Genomic DNA, 18915 nt, shown 5'->3' with positions numbered 1-18915 from the left:
GCAAGTGGATAGGAGGAAAGGAGTAGGAGATAAGTTGTAGATTGAGAGAAGCAAGTAAACGCCTTGAGGGACTAATAAGTGTCAAGAGAAAGACATTTGGGAATGGATGCAAAGAGGAGGTTGTATGAAGTGGTGATTGTGCCGATAATATATAATATATAATATATAATATATAATATATAATATATAATATATAATATATAATAATAATATATAATATGTAATATATAGCATATAATATATGATATATAATATGTAGTATATGATATATGATATATAATACTTAATATATAATATATAATATATAATATATAATATATAATATATAATATATAATATATAATATATAACATATAATATATAACATATAATATATAATATATAATACATTATATATTATATATCATATATATAATGTATATGATATATCATATATCATATACCATATAATATATATATTATATATTATATATTATATATAATATATCATGCACAATGTACAATGTACAATGCAGAATGTATAATGTATAATATATAATAAATAACATATAGCTCATAATGTATAGCATACATAATATATATCATGATAGTCACTTATCATTGCCCTCTATCAGAATAAGGACCTTTATCATATGGTTACCCATATCGGTTGCCAAGGTCCTTGTTCCACATAGTAACTCTTGGAGACGATGACAGAGGTATAAATACTTGCAAGGAAGTCCACAACAGCAGTCGTGGTGCGGTCTTCAGACAGACACCATGGCACGATCACTCTTTCTCCTCACGACCCTTTGCTTTGCCTTAATTGCTCATGTTTGTAAGTTCTTTTGGCTATCCTGAAGATTTTTTTCTTCTATTTTCTCAATAACAGTATAGATTTTGCTTATAAACCACACACTTCGAATGCAAGTTGTGCCGATATTTTCAGTCATGTATTCGAAAAGGTTGGCGTAGTTTAATCTTGTGACTAGAATTTACAGAAACACAATTGTTCCTTTTCAATTCACACAGATTCCTACGACGGAGTGCGGTGCTCCACAGAGTGCCCGGTAACTGGAAGCCCCAAGCTCAGCTACGCCCCTGGACACACCTATGTTTACCAACAGCATGGGGAGTCCAACCTTCACTTCGAGAATGTGGAGAACGCAAACACCCGAGTCGAATGGAACTCCAAGGTGGAACTGTCGATGCTCACGCCCTGCGACGTGGCCATCACCATCAAGGAGTTCCAGATGAACGGAAAGGACGCGAGCGTCGTTCCAGAGATGGGCAAGGTGTCTGAGCGTCCCCTCATGATGGCCATCATGGACGGGCGAGTGCAGCACGTGTGCGTCGACCCCGAGGACGACACGTGGTCCGTCAATGCCAAGATGGGTGTGGCCTCCTACCTCCAGAACACTCTTCCCTCCTTCTCTGAGGTCAACAAGGAAACCACCATCACAGAGGTAAGGCTCACTACAGCTCTACTCTCTATTTTCTTTTTATTCAACGACATCGGTAATTGCTCCTCTCGCAGATCTAACATGTTGGTAGCTCTGACCGATCTCCTTCCTCCTTCCTCAGAGAGACATCCAGGGTAAGTGCCCCACCAGCTACACCCTGACTCCCGTCTCCGAAACTGATGTGCAAGTGGTCAAGGAGAAGGACAACAAGAGGTGCGAGGACCGTTTCTACCGTCCGTCTGAAACGATGAACATCCTACCTTTGCTCAACATGCCTCTTCCTCTCGAGGAGTCCAGCTCGACTTGTCAGCAAAACATCCAGAGTGGTCTCTACACTTCCATCGAGTGTACTGACACCAACGTCCTCAAACCCATGTACGGCGTCTACAAACACATCAAGGCTGTACAAAAGGCCACCCTTCAGTTCGAGTCCCAGGTAGAGATGGACCCTGCCCTCCTCACCTTCTCGTCCGACCACTTGGTCAAGAAAGAGCTCAAGTTCGACTTCACCACTCCAAAGAAGAGGGACACTGTTGTGCCCAGACTCGACGCGATCCTCACAGACATTTGCGCCAAGGTCGAAAACACTGTCGAGCCCGAGACAGCCGCCCTTGTCTACCATGGAATGAATCTGCTCCGCCACGCTCCCGATTCTCACGTCAAGGCTATCCTCGACAATATTCGTGCTGGCGCCTACTGCCCCAACTGGCACAAGATCGAACAGATGTACCTCGACGCCATCGCCTTCCTCGGTGAGTCTGGAGCCGTTCCCGTCATGATGGAAGAGATTTCGCAAGGAGTGGCCTCCCCAGGAAGAACTGCCCTCTATGCCACAGCCCTGCACGTGATGGCCCGTCCCAATGCCCTCGCCATCAAGTCACTCGCCCCTCTAGTCACGATGGATCATCCCCCCAAGACCGTCCTTTTGGCAGCTGCTTCCATGGTCAGTACCTACATCCGCCAACACCCTAGGTACAGAGAGGAAGGGCTCGTCGATGAGATCATCATGCTGGCCACCAGTAAGCTTGCCGAGACATGCCACGGAGCCACACCTGAGGAGCGCGAGCACGCCAAACTCCTCCTCAAGGGTCTTGGTAATGTTGGCTACTTCCCTGAAGCTGTAGCTGCCACAGTCAAGCAGTGCTACCATGACATCAACGTGGAAACTTCCGTTCGCGTGGCGGCCGCCCAAGCCTTTAGGAAAGTGCCCTGCAACTTGTGGGTGAGTCCCAGTGTAGTAGCCTCTTTACGCTATACCCGTTTTTGTTCTCAATCTGAACACAAAGTAGGAGGGTGCGTTCTCACTTTTCCATTTTTTTTTATTCCAGAATCCACATGAGATGTTAAACCATTACTATGACATGAAGGAAGAGACCGAAATCCGAGCAACCGCTTACCTGAATGGCGCTAGATGTGTCGAAGATATGGCGGAAGTAAAGCGCATCATTGACTTTGCAAGGGAGGAGACAAATATCCAGAGTAAGTACAACGTGCGCGTTATAGCGTTCTATAATAATTTCTTTATTCAATAACCCCTCCTCTCCTTCTATGCATATAGGAAGTAAATAAGATGAGAAGTATATGCCAAGAGGCTTGTGCGTGCCGCTGGAGCCTTCACTTTGGCCAACGTGCTTGTTTACCAGGCCATCACGTCTCTCTATTTGTTGTGCTATTCTACCTTTGCACAAGGACCCATAGTTCCCCCTTATCATGGAGAGCTGCCTTGATTTAGCCCAAATCAATGGAGGATAGTTGATTTCATCCTTCCAAAGCAGCATCTTACCCTCACTCTATCCCTTTTTAATGTTTTTTTTCTATGTGTTTCTGTATATTTTTTACAATGATCACAAAATGAACACCCCTAATTTGATCAACAAATTTAATACTTGACTGAAGACCCCAGATATCAACCTACAAATGAAATCCCTCTCAAAACACACAAGCATTGCACTAGTACACCTACGCTCAGTTAATCACTCGGCACTAAAACAGTACCAGTGTAGAATTTGTCTGGCAATAGACGCCAAGTGCCCTAGGTACCATCATCACACAGAAAACTCAACATATCATCTTTCACTTTTTTAGATTTTCTCCAGATAACTCCACAAAATGTTTTCACTAAGTGAGGCATGGGAGGAACCTGCGACGAAATTCGGTTTCCAAGGGGCATTGGGTTTTCTGCATAAGAGAACTGGGCTAATGAATTGATTAATACAGTCTTCTCTTCCATCATTTTTGTTTCATCTCCCTGTGCATTGATCCACTCCCAGAATGTGGTCAATCCCCACAAACTCATTATCATTATGTATAAAGTCGAACCCGTGAATACCGTGGTTTGCCCCCTTTTTGATTGCTTCCTGGGTATGGATGGACATATACTTTATGAATTTCCATATGTACGTGTGTGCACATGTATATATGTATATATGCATGTACGTGTTTATGTATGTATGTACGATTATGTACGTATTTATATTGATAGAATATGCGAGTGTGTATAAGCGTGCGTATGGTTTTATTTGTGCCATATCCTTAATTATTCTGTATAAAATTACAGACCTATTCTATATTTCGTTTCAGTACGCAGCTTGGTACTTACTCATCTGACTAACCTTCAGGAGACTGATTCACCACACAAGGAGCACCTCCGTTACCTCCTCTCCAACATTGTTCTTCCTGCTGACTACAGTGAAGACATCAGAAAGTTCTCCAGAAATACAGAAATCTCCCATTTCTTCCGCACTATCGGTTTGGGAGCTGAAGTCGATTCCAATCTCATCTATTCCCGCAGGTCTACTCTTCCACGATCTGTCAACTTCAACGTAACTGCCGATATCTTTGGAAACATGATGAACTTGGCTGAAGTAGGCTTGAGGCTAGATGGCTTCAACTCACTTTTGGAAGAAGTCTTTGGTCCTAGAGGATATCTGATGTCTACTCCTTGGAACAAGGTGATCATGGACATCGCCGCCTTTGGTCAAGATAAGGGATCCAAGGTTGTCGAGCATTTGGCCAGCTCACTTAGAGCCAAGAGAAATGTAGAATTCCAGGTTGCCGAAGACTTCGTTGACTCCAAAGTGCGTTCTCGTAACCACCAGGAAAAACAACCTATGATTGATCTAGCTCTTCGTCTTTTCGGGCAGGAGATCTCTTTCGCTTCTCTCACATCTGACCTTAAGAATATCGACGTTGACCAAATCATCGGTGATTTCTTCGCTTACATGGACCACAACATGGAATCTATGTCCAAATACCTCATAAATACTGCCAGGACTCTTCCCATCTGCTTGGAATACACAATTCCCACTATGCAAGGAATACCACTTCATGCTGATCTATGTGGTGCTGTAGTTCTTGGTCTTGATGTGGATTCCGACGTGGACATCAGACAAATCTTATCCGGTGAGAACCCACACGCTTCCTTGAAACTGATGCCTAGCCTATCTGTTGAACTGGCCGGTTTCGTTGGTTTTAAGTCTGTACTCAAGCATGGCGTTAAGGTTAAGAACAATCTTCACATTTCAAACGGTGGAAAGCTTGACATTGATTTAACTGGTGGATTGAATATCAAATGGAGTATACCAGAAAAATGGGATCTCATTTCATTCAAAAGCGAAACTTATATGGTCAACGAAGAGATTGAAATACTGAACGAAAACCCAGAACACAAAATCATCCCTGAAGGCATTGTCGACGCTCGTTTGGTAGAGAAGGACGAGTGCACCGACTTCTTTGATAGCCACCTGGGTCTTCGCTTCTGTTATAAACTCAACTTGCCCAACATCATCAGCAGCACCTCTGTACCATTTGGTCACCCAATTGAGATCAGCCTGACTGCAGAAAAAACTGAGGCTTCCATGGAAGGCTATAGACTGGCAGCCTTATTGACCAATGAACCCGACAACAAAGTCATCGACTTCACCATTGACACTCCTGGATCCAGTGCTCCTCGCGGTGCATCTGCCAAGATCTCCTACGACAGGAAAGAAAACACCCAAGCTCTCTTCACATCCATCAGCTCCTCTTTCTTGGAGTATGCTTCTCAGACTACTCTTACCACCGATGCTGACAAGAAGGCTCTGGAAATGTTCTGGAAGTATAAGATCATGCATGCATCCGGCGACTACACCTATGCTTTCAAAACAGATACGATGCTGAAAACAGAAGATCATCACAGGAAGTTGGACTTCAACATTTACTTCAGCCCAAGCTGGGAATTCCCTGCCGAGTCTCAAATGTTTGAGGCCTCTGTCCTTACTGAGATGCATGAGGGTAACACCGGCATTGATGTAGTAGTTAGATCTCATAACGCACTGAGGAACTTCATCGTATTGGACGTTGAAGGTAAGTATTAAATTTTATAACTGAAGAAAATTTCTGTTTTATAGGTGTAGTAAAATGACAAAGCTTTTTTGCGGTAATCTTAAAACAAGTGGTTCATTTTACAGCCGGATTTGATTTCCATTCCACGCCCCGCATTTACTTCCCACTTATCGACAAGCTGCGTAAGTGGAACGTCAATGTCGAAATTATCGATTGGAAACTCCACCAACATATCGCACCCACAGCAGAGGCCGAAGACAGTGCAGAATGGTCCGCTAAATTCAGCTTGATGAAGGGAGAGCATGTTTACTTTGACATCGAGTCCCTCGCTAAGAAGAACGGCATCTTCCCCGCCAACTTGAACGTTGATGTGGAAACAACAGGTAAGATTACCAAGCCTACGGACATCCATTTGAAATGGAATTGATAGTTTAATTGATACACACTGTGGCAACTTATTTTGTAACATCTGTCCTTAGCCATTGTGGGAGACATTGACCTGAAGTCCCTTAACAAGCTGCATTATGACGGCATGCTATTGGAAACCTCTTGGGAACTTGAAAACAGGAAGACTGAGGAAAAGATCGCCCATGCATTGCTGTCGATCACGCGAAAGGAGGAAGGGAAGCTGTCTTTCGAAAATAAACTGGAGGTAAGCCCTCCTTATTTTCAAACTAATAGTTTTCCAATAGATAATCTAGCCTTTCTAATTTTGTTGATGAGCGTATTAGCTACTCATATAATGTCAATCCTTTAGAATTCAGTGGATAAGCAAACATTCTTACTCATAGTACTAATAACTGCGCTTATACTCCTCTCCTTTCAGTTGCAGGCACCCAAGCTTATGGAACGACTGGACATCGTGGTTCATATCGACGAGGTCGAAGAGTCCAAGTATGATCTGACAGGCACTGCTGTGTACAATGAGGAAATGACATACGAGGCTAAAGGTCCTGTCACACTGGAGCTTAAGAAGAAATGGCTCCAGGAGATGGATCTTGAGATCTTAGGATTCAGCGAAGGACCACATAGATTGACAACTGCTATAGAAACTTCGCCCAAAAAGAAAAGAGTGCTTCTTCAATTAAGTGACTCCACCGGTATTCTCCTCAACTCTATGATCGACAGAACAATCATCTCTGAAGAAGAGAGTGATATCAAGACCAGCTTTGCCTTCCTCAAACTTACAGATACCAAGGCAGATTTCCATCTTTCCAAGGAAGCACTCCACATCAACTTTAACAGCCTTCTCTTCCCTCAAGAAGAGTACCAACGCAGGATTAAGGGCGTTTACGATCGAGATTTTACCACTAAAACTATCAAGGCTGAGGTCTTCTTCGACGCTGAAGGTGATACTTCAAAAATGATTGGCACTGAAAGTAACTACGATCTCGCAGAGGATGGACTCTTCAATATGCAGTAAGTCAAAATAAATAAAGAAATATATAAATGAATAAGTATATAGATAAATCAATAAACAGATAAACAAATCAATCAAATAAAAGATGAATAAAAATATATACATTATACATTTTCTGTTATATGTTTCACATTTTTTTCATTTATCTTTTTATAGTGGTAACTTGGTTTTGATGGGAGAAGCTCATCAGTACAACCTGCAAGTTCAGCTAGCTTCACCTCTTCGTATGTTTGAGGGTCACAACGAAGTTAGTTTGATCTGGACCACACCTGACCAGAGAACTTTCACTTTCCAAACTTCCCTAAATAAGAATACCCTTGCTTATGAAAAGTCTTCTATGAATGGTCTAATCTATTTTAAGACTCCTGATGAAAACAACTACGAGTGGAAATGGGATTATGTTTTTGAAAACTTACCCGAACCTCTCAACTATAAATTAGATGCCATGGTGACTCTTAAATCTCCTCAAATTGAAGAAGTCGTTTCCCAGATCCACGCCTATCATAAACTGACTCCAGAGGCAAGGGAAGTGTCATTCAAGGTAAGAAGGATTTCATGCCTTATACTATCTGAGATATGTGTTTATTTCTTCTTGTCTAAACAAAGGCTAACGATTTATTTCTGTATTTTTTATTGACAGACTGAGATCTCCCAGAACAAATTGACCGAGGCAATGTTGCTTGATATCTTCGGTAATCTCATGGAAAACTCTTACGAGGCTAAGATCGCCTTCAATCATGCAGACAAGCAAACAAGTATCGAGTCACACGGTACACGGACGTCTGACGAAGAGAGCTGGGTGAAGTCTGGAACGATCACCATTGAGGCTGTCCTGCCCTTCGAAGCCATCAGTACCTTCAAGGCCAGTTCTGCGAAGAATGATGACGGATCCATGCATCTTGAAATGACCAAGAACGACGAAACCTATTTCAACATCAGGGTTCATCACCCAGAACCTCTTTTGTGGAACGTGCGTGTCGAGACACCTTCTCGTACTTTGGAGGCTGTAAGTAGTTTGGATTCGTCAAAGCCTTCAGTTGAGGTTTGGACCAACAAGGATAAAAGTGAAGACAAAATCGAGGTTTCCGGTAATATGATTAGCCAGGAAGTGAAAGGCACTCAGGGAACTCGTATTGAAGGTAAAATCAGCTACCCTACCCTATCTAAGGACATCATCATTTCAGCAGAGTATGGATTCTCACCACTAACTGTAGTTGGCTCTCTGGAACTGGATATATTCCAGTCCCATGAAGACATGGTGGTCCTGACACTTCAAGGCATGAAGAAGGCAGAAGGAAGCTACAGGACGGACGTGACCATGTCAACAAAGGTAAGCCTTTTTAGGCAAAGACAACACGTAGATTTCTTTTGAAGTAACCTTCAACATGTGTCAATTTTTCATGACAAAGTCAACTCCAGGATTTGTTATATTCTTTCTATTCAAGAGTATTTATGTCATATCTAATGATGTTTTGTATTTCCAATTAAATCAGGCTCTCCTGTATGACCCGAGGGTAATATTGGATACCGCATGGACAAAATCAACAAAGGGCATCGAATTGCACTACCTGTACGATCCTTCGGTTCCTGAGAAAATGATTGCTCTCAAATATCAAAGAACCATGCCAGAGGAAGCTGTTCTTTCGGCAAAGTTGAGGACACCATCCATTGATATGGAAATCTCCAACATCTTGCGACCTGAGCAGACAATTCACTGCCACGGTTTTAATCTGAATACCCACTGGAGTTTACAGGCTCAGGAGTACGAAACTAAGAGTCACTTCTGCTATCCTGCTCACGTGGAAGCTGTAACCTTCAAGGTTGGTGAAGAACAAAACAAGAAATATCATTTGAACGCTGGCTGGAAGAGCCCTGGCAAGGTTGAACTTGACATTCGTGTTGAAAAGCCATGGGAGAACCCACTGATGAGATTTGCCGATGTCGCTGGAATTAGGGCCGAGCTCACTTCACCCGTTACTCTTGATTTGGAAGGTCACTATCATCATGAAGAAGTCCAAGAAAACATGGTTCGTATTTGCAGTGAAATAGAAGTTCATTGTTTGAAAATCCACCAAAGAAACATTCCTTTTCATTTAATATTTCTATCTAATTACAGAATGAAATCCTGGAAATCATCAGATCTCAAGTAACCACTTTCCTAGGATGGTGGGAATCCACTTACCAGCAGTTGCAAGCTGATGCGGCAAGCCAGAGTGCCGAACTGCCCGTCATTGAGGCGGACAAGGTCTTCCAGTATTTCCTTAGCGAATTCGCACATATCTACGAAGACCTTCGCACGGACGGTCTGATCCCCGACCTTGTTCACATCTTCCAAGTTGCTATAAGCGAAGTTCAAACGCTTGTATCTATGTTTAGGGAAGTTTACCATTATCTTGATGAATCTGTAGTCAACATCTACAGCGAATATGTGGATCTCATGTCGAAAATCACAAAAGCTTACGAATCCGAGATCATGGAAAGTCTGATGGAAATAAGGACGGGTAAGTTTAAGTTCCATTAGGTAATTCCCATCCGTTGCTACACCCTAGATAAGATAGTTGATTTAAGGAAGTTTCTTTATAATCACTGTTATTTTTATTTCCCCAGTCCTGCTTCGCTTGAGAGAATTGTACGAGATGAACCAGTTCACTCCAGAGGAAATCGTGCGTGCCCTCAAGGAGACTCGCTTCTGGGAGAAAATTGAGGGAATACTACTTAGGCTGCAGGAGACACATCCTCAGGAATATCAAGCAATTATCGATATCTGGACTACAATGGAACACAGATTAAACCCAGTTGAGATGATTGGCATGCTTAAAGAAAACTTCCCTGAACAATGGGAAGCTCTGACTTACGTCACAAGACACATCATTGAAGACGTCAGGAAGGATGCCCATATCATATATCGGCAAATCATGAGGAGACCATTCATCCGTCAGACTGTCGACTGGTTCCTTCACAGCTTTGGATTTGTAAGTGCTGTTTTGCTGTGTATATTCTCTCACGAAAAGATTAGACATGAAAGTAAGTTTGCTTTGGCTCATTTCTCTTTTGATTTTCTTTACAGGAAAATATCCCTCAAGCAGAGGAGGTACTTCATTTCCTGTACCAGCTTCTTGAAGACACCTTGCAACTGAACTACAATGCCAAGCAAGGAAAACTTCATCTGGTGCTTCCTCTTAACCGCCCTGTGTATTCCTTAACAACTGTGCCTTACGGAGTCAGCGTCTCTTCTGGAGTTCCCGTATGGAGGAATTTTGTAGGCCTCATGCAAACCATGATCCCTATTCAGTACAAGTTCTTTAACGCCCTCACATCTTCTCCTGCAATCTATTATGGAGATGGGAGTCTTTACACCTTCGATGGGAAAATGATCAAACTGCCTGTGACTCCATGTCAGTACATCCTGGCTACTGATGGTTACGACCATGTTACTGTCAGAGCATTACCAGATAATAAGTATGAATTTGGAATCACTCTCGGTAACAGGCTGCACAAGATTGTCATCGACAGCGAGTATAAGGCTTATTTGGACGACCAAGAGCAAACAGAAGAGGAACAATCTATCTACCCATATGTTACCGTTTACCAACGCCCCGCTGAGGTCATCGTAAATGCCAGAAGCCTTTACCTGTCTGTGTCCAAAACCTCACCAACCTTCCGACTCTATGCCAGCGTTGAGCTTCTGGGTCGCCTGGAAGGTCTGATGGGCACCTTGAACAACTTCGAAGGCGACGACATGATGATGCCCAACGGTGAACTTGCACCCGACGCCGCCACTTTCCTTAGTAGCTGGCAATTGGACTCGTGCTAATCACGTTAGGTGTCGCATCGACTCTGGACACGAGTCGCGATTATTATAATATCAAATATCATGTTTTCGCAAAAATATTTTCTCATGTAACATTTGGAAATACCAAATGCTGTTCAAATAGAGCATACGAGCAACCAGAAAAAACGAACAAAAATAAAATGCATTGTTTATACACTTAGCTCTTTTATAACCTAAAATGGACAGTTTCAAGGACCTAGGAGACGATAGATATGTCTCGCATTCCGTCCAAAACATACAAAACATTCTCGAAAAAATTGTGATCTTATTTTCTTTTCTTCTAAATACGTAAACTCGATGAAAAAAATCATATGCATAGAAGATGTTGAGTGAGGAGAGGAGTCAACAATTTATGAGCCTTGCAACGGTCCACCGACTGTGAATTAGAGTCTAGGGCAAGAGCTGACCTTACAAATGGTGTAAGGTCTTAAGTAAACACAATATAGTTTAATATCAACTATTCTTAACTTATTCCTTACACATATAAACAAAAAACAATAACAAGTGAAAATGTAAAGCAATTAACATTCCTTAACCAATGAATGAGTGCAAAATGTAAGATACGTAATAACCATAATAACAACTACATGTCAAAATAAACCACAAAAGAACAAGATATATTTTATCGTCAGGGCGGAGTATAGGTTTGCTGATCACCTGGGGAGGAAGGATACCTTTCCAACCATAGGTGAGTTGAGACTACTTTTTTAGTGGTCTCGTGTGACATTTATATGTTTTTGAAGCCCGTAGCTAGGTATGAGTAGTATCTAACGCACAACGAGGTGGTTAGGGGAAACCTAGCGACGGCTCAGCAGGTTGGTCGCTTGAATGGCTGTAGAAAAAATCTTGAGGAAGTAGCAAGGTGGTTAGGGAAAACCCATCGATGGTTTGGTAATTCGATGGTAGACGGGGATGGTACAGAATAATCACACCGAACAAAATTTCTTCACGAGCAATGATTTTTCATATATTTCGACCTAGTGTTGAAGTCAATTCCGAAGCACATGGTTTATGGCACATGATTAGATATTTTTTTCAGGACCATCGAGGTACATAAACACATAATGGCCTGTGAAACCTACAAGCACTGTGTGCATAAGTCATGTTAACACTGAAGAAGCTGAAACGAGACCCATGGCTAGTCATTTGAAGTAATAGTGTCTCGTACGGGTATTGAAGGCCGTCAGGGGTCTAGGCTCTGGAGCAAGGAGAATTTGGAAATATCCCGACATAGGGTCCAAGGTCGTGAAAACTACGTCGTTTTCACCGACGAAGTGTAAGAGATCTTGCAATACAGGGATAGGATGTCTATATGGGATAGTTAACTTATTCAATTCCCTTAAGTCTACTGCTGGACGGAAGGAACCATCGTGTTTAGGGACAACAGAGGGAAATTCCATTAATTGATTGACGGTTCAATAATATCCTGAGTAATCATGTCTTGGACAAGGTTATCTACAATTATGCGTTTGCTGTATGGCATTCTGTATGCGGGAATGTAACGTGGTTTTGAGTTCTCACGAAAGGATATGTGATGCTGAATGAGGTAACTCCAAGGGGTTCACCTGGAGTGGCAATAGTTTGTCTGAACTTTTTGCAAAGTGCAACCAAGTCTGCTTGTGCACAAAGAAATCGTGTAGGGTTGAAATGTGATGCATCAATTAGTTCCAATGCCATGGGCACGTCGGAAGTTATAGTACAAACTTGAGAAGTAGGTAATTGGTCATCCATGACTTCGATGCGTGAGAGATATGTTTCAAAATAGCAAATGTTTGTACCAACTGTGAGATGGAGGGGTGCATTAGTGTCATTGGCAATACAAGTGCAAGTGTGACCTTTCTTTGACGTTGAGGTGATGGCTGAAAGGCAAAGGATGCCACTGACACGGCAAGCTCCTAGCATAGAGAGTACACCGGTGTCTGAGGCTGATGAGCACTGTGTGTGTGTTTTTGAATGCAGATAACACTTCTGAGACTGGAATGGATGTGGTGTTGAATTCCTCAATGAGGGGCAAGAATTTTTCCTCAGTCGATGAAAAACCAAAGGTATTTAATGTGCGTTTATTCCTGAGTTTAGCTGATTTGGTTATGCGGGAGGAGTCAGTACATCTGTTACGTTTTGAATGCATGTCCACAGCTATCAGTAATGTGAAAGAGGTAGAGTCCTGGGGAAGGTTTGGAGTAGTCAGTCTGCTTTGTGACCTCAGCTTGAGAACTCGTCCTCTGTTGAGACACCAGCTAGCGAAACTTTGTATTAAGTTGATTACTTCTTATGAAGTTTATATCTTCAAATAGTGACTAGTGATTGTGTTGTGTTTTTGTAGTTGTATACGGATAGCGCTATACAGTTACAGGTATAATATAAAGTGTAATGTAATGTTCTAGTAATTTAGAATCAAAACAGTACTCCAAATGTAAGAGTAATAGTATAAGGTAAGCTTCGTGTGTTTAGTTTATTTAGTGACCGCTTTTGTTTTCTTTTGTTGTCTTATATTTTCTCTGCCATTTGTATTGCCGAAGGAGGAGCGAAATGGTTTGTGAAGGTTCTGTGAACCTGGAGGACCGTCTCAGGAAGTGTGAGGAAGAAATTCGTCTTCTCAGGAGTGCGCTCTGTGAGAAGAGTGAATCTTCCCCGCAGCCCAAAGAGCGTTCCACATCTTTTACTTCTGACACTGCCGTGAGGGAGTGGCGCTCCGTGGGGTCCCGTTTGTCGAGCCCGCGTTCGGTAAGCGGGTCCCCTATGGAGCAACCGCTGGCTCTAGCCAATCGTTTTGCTCTGCTGGAGGATAAGGTAGCTGAAAATCAGGATGGTGGGGGACTCCATGGTGCGAGGCTATGACGATATACTGCAGCGGAAGACTAAACGACGTTGCAAGCTTGTATGTCAACAGGGCCGTGGGATCGCTGATTGTACCCAGACCATCAGGGAGCAAAGGCGGACGAATACGGTTACGATTGTTCATACGTGAAGTAACGATGTGGGTGGGGTGAGATCAGAGGAACTTGTTTGGAATTACAAGGTCCTTCTTCAGGAGATGAAGGAGCGTGGGAGCCGTCACGTAGTCTGTGGGATCCTTCCGAGGATCTACGCTGGCACGTGTTGGAACAGTAGAGCCATAGGGACCAATGAGAAGATATCACGATTGTACACGCAACTGGGATACCACTTTCTTGATCTTTGGTATCTCTTTTCCAGGCGTCATGACCTTTATGCTTCTAATGAGATCCACCTTACTCGCAGAGGCAAAGATGTTCTTACAAACCTCATTGTGGGAGTTTGTAATGAACAAATTCTTTTTTTGGGGTAGGAACTCAAAGGGAAGGGGAAATAGAGTGTATTGGGGAAAACAGACTAGGATATAGTAATATTGTAGAGCAATATTATATATTTTTTCGCATCCGACCTAGTTATGAACCAAAAGGTCTCCTGTCGGCATGCTCCGCTTTTGTAATCCTTTGTTAAACACTGGAAAATCTATTGTATGAGGGTGATGGAATAATTTGTACTAGCAGCTAGTGCATCCTTGTGTGATGAAGCGGACTGAATTTGAAGAGAGGAAGTACAAGCAACTGACAAGGGTCATGGTCTGACTGTGCCTGCTCGGCCATATGAATGTGATTTACTTTACGAGGAGTTGCTGATGGCAATGCAGGGAGGAAATGGTTTGTATAAATTATACCTTTTTGAGCAGAGTGAACATCAGCTACATAGGAAATAGCTGGAATAGATGGGCACCGAACTCTGAAGCTAATGTCTAGGGAGAATTTACCGACGGTAAGGAGTGGTGCACCATCTACATTGCAAAGGTTGACGTCGGTGGTTCCAAAATGGTGACACGCTTTCTTGCAGTGCGGAATTTATGGAAACTCTGAATTGACATTATGTTGACTAGGGAACCCGTGTAGAGAAAGATTTTCACTTTGGTGTTACTAGAAGTTGCATTTAATGTTTATGAAAGGGAAGACATGTCTGGGATATCGAGGGTATGAAGAGGTAGGGTTGACGAGGGAACTTCAGGGTATGGACTGATTGGCCTTGATGCGCGCTGAATCTTGGTGTTCGTTAGTCATAATGATGCATTACGTGAGTGTCTTCCGGGAGAGTAATCTGGGGAGTTTGGTCTGTGTTGCCTCTGTGCTAACAGCACACGACAACGATGACTCGTGAGGAAACATGTTCCTTGATAATCGCAGTGACGGTTTGGTTGTGAAGGTTGTCTATGGTAACATGTGTTTCCAAGGTGTCCTGGTTTGTGACAGTGTGTACAAACCAGTTGTATTCTTGATGGAGAGCATTGGCATGAGCGATGTCGAGTGCGAGATGTATGTCTTGACTTCATGTTATGTGGTGTGGACTGTGTGACTTGGGCTATTGTGTGGCTGGGTGTAATGGGTACTGACTGGCTCTGGATCTGGGTGATTATGCTGTTATTGTCAGAGAATTTCCTCGAGAATTCGTCTAGCGTGATAACTGATGTGAATGAAATAGTACCAGCTTTCAGAAGTGTGCCTAGATAAAATTGGGATAGTAGTCGAAACTACGCCAAAAGTGAGACTGCGTGTTCCAATAAAACTTTGTTGTCTAAGACCCATTCGGAGTTTTTGAGGCTCTCTCTCAGTTTGCTTTTAAATATGGAAGCAATTTTGACAACTTTCTCTTTAGTGTGGTGTGGACTAAGTATGTCATAGCTAATGAGTATAGAGGGGAAGGGATCCAAGTGGCTCAAGATGATGCAAAGGACTTCTTAAAGTGCTATACGAGATCATGATAAGACTTAGTTTCCTCAAAAAGTTCAAACTGAATGACATCACCAGCTCATATGTTATATTGGTCTATTCTTGATGCTAGAATGGATATTTTACCTTTGTCTTCTGTGTTGTTTCTACCTGTTACTTCTGATTCAACCTCAGAGAGGAAATTGTGTACAGGAATGTTCCTCCCGTTTAATATAGGTAGTATTATCTCATCATCAATAACGGTGATAAGATTCTGTGTTGTCGTGATGTTTTCTGCGGTAGGTGAATTATCCGAAGAGCTGTTAGCAGAAGAGAGGACATGTTTGGTGTTTTGCAATTCAGAACAGAGCGACTGCGTGTACAAGGTCCGTATATCGTGTTAGAAAGAGGTTTGGACAACTTCATTAAAAAATAAAGAATAAACACACATGCACAGAGTAATTTATATTCCATGAGTCTCACTGTTTTGGGTGATTAGGGCGAGTCTTTGTTTGTAGGTTAGCGCGTTGGTTGCTGCTGGCAAGGTTGAATCTCGTCGGCTGGTACGATGCGCTGATGGAGACTGGACGATGCAGCGAAGAAGGGTTGCCTCGTAAGTATGATGCTTAGCGATACAGCATAGATTGTGGGTGTGGCTATGTTCGACCAGAGTGTAGATCTCTGGCGTATCTTCTCAGCAAGTGGAATCCGCTAGGGAGCCTCTTAAGAATGTAGTGTTGAAGTTCGAATCCGTAACCGCTGCCGCCAGAATGCAAACTTGTGTTGGTCTACACTGGTTGGAGGAGTTGTAGATAAACTTCGTGGTTTCTGGTCTTTATTGTGTTGCCTCCGTGACTAATCTCTCCATCAGCGGAGGTGACGAAGAAAATGGTGGCGGTTGCCAACAATATGTTTTACAGCTAGAAATCAAATGGTGGTGGTTGCCAACGATATATTTTACATTTATTATTGTATAATCATCTGTCAGATTATCTACATTAATATACAGTACGGAACTGAGTATGGACACTATTTATTTCAACTCTATATAATTTCTATTTATAAAAAGTGATGAATTATAATAACTAGTAATATTTATATGGTTGAATCTGCCGGTTGCGTATACAGGTAACCTCGGCGGGTGAACCCCAGGTCAAGCCAACTTCACCGCGAGTCAGATCACACAATAGAGGCCACACTGAACCTTCCTACTACCACCAAGATCTGACGTTGTGTAGCTAATGCATGCGCCTGCGGGTGTGCACGCTAGTATACAATGAATCAATGAAACATAATCTACAGCCATTTCTTGCAACAAATATATAATGTATAATCTATAATATATATGATATATAATGTATAGTATATAATATATAATATTTAGCTTATGATATATAATATATAATATATAATATATAATATATAATATATAATATATAATATATAATATATAATATATAATGTATAATATATAATATATAATATATAATGTATAATATATAATATATAATATATAATAATATACAATATATATCATTTAATACAAAATATAATATATAACATATAGTATATAATATATAATATATAATATATGATATATAATATATAATAAATAATATATAATATATAATATATAATATATAATATATAATATATAATATATAATATATAATATGTAATATATAATATATAATATATCATATTTAATATATAATATATAATATATAATATACAATATATAATATATAATATATAATATATAATATATAATATATAATATACAATATATAATATATAATATATGATATATAATATATAGAATATATAACATATAACATCTAATATATGGTATATAATATATATATAATATATAATATATAATATATAATATATAATATATAATATAATATATAATATATAATATATAATATGTAATATATAATATATAAAAATAGTATATAATATATAACATATAATATATAATATATGATATATATGATATAATATATAATATACAATATAAAATATATAATATATAATATATAATATATGATATATAATATATAATACATAATATATAATACAAAATTTATAATATATAGTATATAATATATAATATATGATACATAATATATGATATATGATATATGATATATAATATATGATATATAATATATAATATATCATATATCATATATCATATATAATATAATATATATATATATAATATATATATAATATATGACATATAACATATAATATATGATATGATATATGATATATCATATGTGAAATATAATATATGATATATGATATATCATACATGATATATCATATATCAAATAAGATAAGTAATATGTATTATATAATATATAATACATAATATATAATATATAATATATAATACATAATATATAATATATAATATATAATATATAATATATAATATATAATATATATATAATATATAATATATGACATATAACATAATATATATATGATAAATAATAAATAATACATAATATATAATACATAATATATAATATATAATATATAATATATAATATATATGATATATGATATATAATGTGTAATATATGATATATGATATGTGATATGTGATATATGATATATATGTAATATGTAATATATTATATATAATATATAATATATAATACATAATATATAATATATAATATATAATATAATATATAATATATAATATATAATATATTTATAATATATAATATATAATATATAATATATAATATTTAATATGATATATAATATATGACATATGACATATAATATACAATGTATAATATGTAATATATAATATATAATATATAACATATAATATATAATATATAATATATAACATATAATATATAATATATAATATATAATATATAATATATAGTATATAATATATAATATATAATGTATAATCTAAAATATATAATATACAATATATAATATATAATATATAATATAAAATATATAATATATAATATATAATATAATATATAATATAACATATAATATATAATATGATATATGATAAATAATAAATACCATATGATATATGTAATATATAATGTAATGTAACATATAATATGGTATATTAAACGTGACTCCACGTACTCACTAAACGTCATGTTATCAGTAATTGCCAGAGATGTA

The 18915-nt window shown here is 39.1% G+C and overlaps 1 protein-coding gene across 1 annotated transcript; it reads left to right on the top strand.

The window, feature by feature from the left end:
* The first annotated feature begins 759 nt into the window (after nt 1–759).
* LOC143019582 (vitellogenin-like) lies at nt 760–10999 on the top strand. The gene is made up of 15 exons (XM_076175360.1): nt 760–817; nt 1012–1445; nt 1564–2664; nt 2771–2921; nt 4023–5786; nt 5891–6148; nt 6245–6417; nt 6592–7184; nt 7342–7726; nt 7826–7947; nt 8053–8515; nt 8679–9212; nt 9302–9686; nt 9793–10157; nt 10253–10999. The coding sequence occupies exons 1-15, from the start codon at nt 760–762 to the stop codon at nt 10997–10999; spliced, it is 7533 nt and encodes a 2510-aa protein (XP_076031475.1).
* Nucleotides 11000–18915: the final 7916 nt, after the last annotated feature.

Source organism: Oratosquilla oratoria, chromosome 37 (genome assembly GCF_046742065.1).
Source record: "Oratosquilla oratoria isolate Oo_2021 chromosome 37, ASM4674206v1, whole genome shotgun sequence".
NCBI classification, from domain to species: domain Eukaryota; kingdom Metazoa; phylum Arthropoda; class Malacostraca; order Stomatopoda; family Squillidae; genus Oratosquilla; species Oratosquilla oratoria.
This window is presented reverse-complemented; position numbering and strand designations above follow the sequence as displayed.